This window comes from Juglans microcarpa x Juglans regia, chromosome 2S, assembly GCF_004785595.1.
Source record: "Juglans microcarpa x Juglans regia isolate MS1-56 chromosome 2S, Jm3101_v1.0, whole genome shotgun sequence".
In the NCBI taxonomy this organism is placed as follows: Eukaryota; Viridiplantae; Streptophyta; class Magnoliopsida; order Fagales; family Juglandaceae; genus Juglans; species Juglans microcarpa x Juglans regia.
The window spans coordinates 33,219,747-33,225,746 of NC_054597.1; the positions used below are offsets into that span (position 1 = coordinate 33,219,747).

A 6,000-nucleotide genomic window follows, 5' to 3' on the forward strand; every position below is an offset into this window, starting at 1 on the left:
TACCCTTACCACCAAAGTTCAGTGTCCTAGCCATGGAAATGTACAACAGAGGAAGGGACCCTTTAGAGCATGTACAAACTTTCAGGGCTTGTATGACGCTGCATGGCTTCCTGAGCGAAGTGGTATATAGAGCATTCTCGCTGACCCTGAAGGGGCCAGCAAATATATGGTTCGGGTCTCTGGAGCCTGGATCTGTAGACAATTTTGACGAGCTAGCCATATTGTTTTTTACTCAGTTTATGTCGAGTCGAAGAAGGCGGCGCCCGGTGGCGTACCTCCTCACCATCAAATAAAGGGAGAACAAAAGCCTAAATTTCTACCTAACCGGTTCAACAAGGAGCGCATAACCATTGACGACCAAGACGAGAAGATAACATTGGCGGTGCTTCTAGGAGGGGTTTGGTCGCGATCCCAAGTTATGGCTGAATTGGCAAGGAGGACTCTCCTGATGTTACGGGAATTCATGGACTAGACCAACAACTTCATCAATGCAGAGAACACTCTTCGACCCTGACGGAACCAAGAAAGAAGGAGCTGGAGTGAGCAGAGAACAGAAGAGGGCGAAGGCCTCGACTAAGGCTAAACCCCGCAAGAAGTCGGAGAAGACTTCCCAAGACAAGGGGAAATGGCCTTATATAGGCAAAATTGATAGTTGACCTCCCGAGGCAAGATGACACGAGAGTATATCTATTGAAATGACATGAGAAATAAATGCCTACCTGACATGACACGAGGTAGGCATTTGTTGAAACGACATGAGAAATAAATGCCTACCTGACACGAGGTCATGATGAGAGAACTGAAGAGACGTCATTCAATGCGAAACCTAACCATCACCATACAACCCTAAAAGTCGGAGACCAACCATTACCCAGCTCAGAACAAAAGAGGTTGAGTAGTCTTGCAGTGCAAGGACTAAAGGAATGAGGAAAGAATTCCCCTTGGATATGTCCAAGGAGAATTGACGGGATAATTGTAAGTGAATTTTCCTCACTTCACAAAACCCATTGGACCTCGGCCCAATACCTGACCTCAGGGTTGCTGGGGCCATGCTTAAAATAAATTATCAACCAGAAAAATGGGTTAGTGACTGGCAGGACAATATCTGCTGACTTGGGAACATCTACGGCTCACAAGATATAAAAGCAGAGCATGGAAACTACATCGCATTAATGACACTACTATCGAGTTACATGTCACATTAATGGCGCCATCACATGATCAAGCCGAATTAAAAGACTCTAACAGTAGGAATAGTAGGAGGGCACGAATTCTGTGGAGACAAACATGATTTGCACCTCTCCATACCCATGGTATAAATAGCAAGCCCCAAACATGAGGAACACTGTCTGATCCATAGACTCTTTCACTTATTTACTAACTTTCAAGAATATTTACTAATTTTGGGATCCTAAACTAACCGGCCCCAAGGCTGCCCTCTCCTAATTGCCTTCTTCCATATCTTTTGCAAGCCCGTTTCTAAAGACCTGAGTTGTCAGAACTTGATCTAAAGGCGTGCGAAACACGATGTTAACAAGGAGATAGATTTTTCATGTGAATATCACGACTTGATCAATCTGCATAAACAACTTCCTTCATTGATGGGTATTGAAATCGATGTCAAAGCTTGGAATTAAATTGGTGAACTGTTTGGAGGAAAATTGGGGTTTGTCAATGTTTGGGAGAAAATTGGTGAACTGGACATATATATATTCTTTTGTGTCAAAAAATTGGACACAAAAGATAAAATGTCCATTGCAATAGTATGAATTGATTTTACGATTGAGTGAAATCGCCGCTGAAGATATGGAGCTTGCTAGTTTTTTTGCGTCGATATAAATACGATGCAAATACAAATAAATCGACGCAAATGTAATTTACACTGTTCACATTATAATGAAATTGGACCCTTTTTGTTGTTAATTTGCGACAGTTTTAACAAAGACGTAATAACTATTTTGTCGTTTCTGTTGTAATTAACAAAAGGCCGTTTCTGTTGTAGTGTCCCCAACACATTTTACTAGCTACAAAATTATTTCGGTACACGTACAATATGCATGCGAGCTTCGCTAGCTTCATTAATAATTTGTGGAAAATGAATTCAAGAAAGATATTATTCAAAGTCGAGTAATATAAATTCAACAGGACATATAATTTGTTCCACAACTGTAGTATACAAAAGATACAAAACCTAATCACAATACACTCCGAATAAACTATCTAATATATATCAAATCAAGCATAAGTACTACTGCTTGTCTCTCAAAGCCAAGCAGTAGTAGCTACAACATGATCATGATCATATACTTAAATTGCAAATCAACGAATTAATTATGTGTTTAGTATCAATCTTATAATATACATACATACATAAATATATATATATATATGTATATGTATATATTTCATAGGAAAACCATGCTGTTGTCGATCTCGTATCTCATCTCTTCCAAGTTTGAAGGGACCCCATTTTCCAAACTACTTTCTTCCAAATTCATGTCCCATAAGAACCCATATTCATCATGATCAGTACCTTTAGAGCTAATTTCGTTGTTCATGTTGTTGTTTGCGATTTCTTGAGAGAACTGAAGAAGATTGAGTAGGGAATTGTTTTGGTTTTGGTGAGAGGGGTTACTTGAAGCAAAAGAGGTGATTTGGTTATACCCACAAGGCACGGTTTGGTTAGAGGGATGATCAGGAGATGGAGCTGAAGTTATAAGCGAATTAGGGACACATGATGCTGTCGTCTCAAACATAAGCTGTGGGCTGAGTTTGGTGCTGTCCTCCAAGTCTGGCGTTATAGCCTTGCTTTTATGAAATACTCTACACAGCACCCAGTCTTCCTGTCATCAGAATATATATAATTTGATGATAATTAGCGAAACACATGATGATCTGTAAGCAGAAACATGACATGCGCGCATAAGTAGTACATTTTCTCCTGGAACTATTTACAAACGTAGTACGTACGTACGTACGTAGCATCCTTTTAATCTCCCCATGACCTAATTTTGGATAAATGTCTTGCAACTTATCTGACAAAGGAAATGGATAAGTTCCATGCATGCACCCTCTTATAGTATATACTTCCCTTCTATTGAGCTCTAGCTGATCTCTCTCTCTCTCTCTCTCTCTCCCCCTCTCAAGTGGCAACACATGCAACAAAGTCAATGGACAACTTTCACGTCCCCTTTCCTTTCAGTGTCCTCTGAAAGATGCATGAAACTTTTTTTCTTTACATAGGATTCTCTCTCTCTCTCTCTCTCTCTCTTATATAAAATTTTGTTTTTCTGCGTGATTGCGTGTAGTTAGATAAAGAATATTGCTTGAAAAATTAAAGGAGATTGAATCAGACCTTAGGAGGCATATGTGGGGTCTCCAACCGAAATTCATGCATGATCCAACCGGTTTTGAACCCATTTGGAGCTCTGTTCCTATAAAACACCAAAGTCTTTCTCATCCCTACGATCTCGCGTGTCATAGGTTCGAGGACTGTTCGATCCTTCCCCGTGGCTTTCCAGTACCCAAATGTTGTTGCCCGATTGGTCCGGAAGCCCGTCGCATACTTACGGTCCCGGAAGCTGAAGAAGTACCACTCGTTTGCATTAAGCTTAGCCACCTCTGCATTAATTATATAATGTTCATAATTCATGAACACAAGCTAGCTGTAAGCTAGTTTATCGTTTAGATGAACATATATATAATAATAACTTCATAAAAAAAAAAAAAAAACAAAAAAGTAGTAGCAAATTATTATTATATATATATGTGTGTGTGTGTGATAAAATATAATTCACTAGGTGAGACAGCCATAAAAGCTGGCTAAAATTTGGATACGTTGAAGTTTATTTGCCACGTGTACCTTTGCTTTCACGCGATTTTGGGAATATTTTAGACTATCAAATATCTATGGATCGGAAAGATTAAATAGATGGCAGGTCTATGTCACCTTAATTAATGAGTTTCGTCTAAGGAAGCTGAAGTTCATGTGGTGTCGAATTTAAGGAAGAATATTAATGATTTTTTTTTAGGACTAGTACTAAGGTTTATAGGCAATTTCATGCGTGAACGTGAGTACTGTTCATGACTCTCTGATCTTTTTCTTCATTTGCCTGATTAAACTATATATGTGTGTGTGTGTGGTGGTGAAATATATATATATATATATATATATATATATATAAAATTAATGGCTTGCAAATTAATAGTGCGGAAAGCGTCTATTCTTAATAAGTATCACTAGCTAGCTAGCTCCAGTAGTTATCACCTTACGTTGATGAGTTAACATATATGGCTCGCTGACGATCGAATTAATCATGCATGAATATGCATTGCCACCTTAATTAGCTTATGAAATAAGTTTTATTTGGGTAAACCAATTTACTACTTGAACCGTAACTCGCAAGGCAAGAAGCAAGAAGGTTCAGCTAGCATTCAAATTTACCATATATCTATACATTAATCTAATTTTCCAATAATTAAATAAATGAAGAATTAGAAAAAATTTACTAAGAGATAAGAGATGTTGAGTGTTCGTTTTGGCTGCAACGACAAGCGCCCTGAAAGATCATTTTCAGTGCATGTGCTTGAAGTTCTGGTGCACATCCGGTACCATTCATATGAAGTTGGTCCTACCGGCCTTCATGATCATAACGGGCCAGCTGAGCATGTGCGCTGGAACTTCCGGCGCTTACTCTCTGAATATGCTCAGGACAGACACATCGAATTAGCATGGATCGATATATCATGCAACAGCCCATAGAGCAAATTAATTAGCAAGGCAGCAGTTTGCGCCTAAACCAGCTGAAAACTAGCAAGCATGAATTCCAATATTCTTTATGATCATGATCTTTCAATAATGCTCACTCGACAACTTGAGATCGATGATCATCGTCAAGGAGTACTATTGGGTTTGAATTAGCCATTAATTTCTAGTTATGAAGAAAACTTACAACATGCTCAGAAAAGGCCAAAGGAGTTTCCTGTCAGCTTACCCAATCAAGAAGTTATTAGTAAAATCAGATAAATGATTGAATTAATGGAGCTCTCTCTCTCTCTCTCTCTCTCCCCCGTGAGAAAAAGGGTCCATGCATGTTTGACTGTTTGTCCTCTCTCTGCCGACATATATAGATACCATGCCTCGTACAGAAACTCAATAATTCTAAGTTATGATCTGTATATGATCTTCTTCGATCCATGCTAAAAGCTAGCAAGGCATGAGCCAGAAGAGTACATGAGTAGTACCATACCTCATCGATCGATCGCTCAAACTTTATGATCACAATACAAACGATTGAATTCCGACGAAAATTAAAGTGACGGCGGCCGGGGATCAGAAATTTATAAACAACCAAAGGAAAACGAAGAAATAAATAAAAAAAGAAAAACTTCGTAATTAACCATGGATCGATCGAAGTAATTAATTAAGAAAACGTACCAGGAAGCTGCCATGGCTCACATGTATGCAAGTCAATTTCCATCAAAGTACCCTTCAAGACCTCCTCGTTTGCTATCTTTTTGTAAAGATAATGGCAGACCAACTCCTCATCACTAGGATAAAACCTAAACCCCGGGGGGAGCGCAGCTCCGATGTCTCTCAGCCCCATGTATATGTCGTTTTATGGAAGGAAAAAGAGTTGGTAGCAAAGAAAATGAAATGGTTTTTATATATATCTTGTACTCCAGAGCAGAATCTATGGTAGGAGGTATACTTATGGAATATTGCGGACGACTCTAGATATAAAATGAAGGAAGCTAGCAAGCTTTGGTTTCTTTATGTTTGGAAACCTGAAATATATATGAGAATATGGGTTGGTATTATATATATATATATATATATATATATGTATGTATATGTATATATAGTTAGGATCGTCGAGGATAAATAAATGTCTTCACCGCTGGTTAGAAGTTCTTACTGTACGTCCTATTGATCTGGCAGGCCATGCTAATTTTGTACGTAGTTTATAATATGTAATTAGGAAGTTTCAAGAAAAACCA

At 38.6% G+C, this 6,000-nt stretch overlaps 1 protein-coding gene across 1 annotated transcript; it reads right to left on the reverse strand.

The window, feature by feature from the left end:
- Positions 1-2,096: 2,096 nt before the first annotated feature.
- On the reverse strand, positions 2,097-5,701 carry LOC121253658 (protein CUP-SHAPED COTYLEDON 3). The gene is made up of 3 exons (XM_041153659.1): positions 5,438-5,701; positions 3,356-3,621; positions 2,097-2,843 (listed from the first exon to the last, which is right to left on the reverse strand). Exons 1-3 carry the CDS (start codon positions 5,604-5,606, stop codon positions 2,406-2,408), a joined length of 873 nt encoding a protein of 290 aa, XP_041009593.1. The 5' UTR covers positions 5,607-5,701; the 3' UTR covers positions 2,097-2,405.
- Between the last annotated feature and the right edge of the window lie 299 nt (positions 5,702-6,000).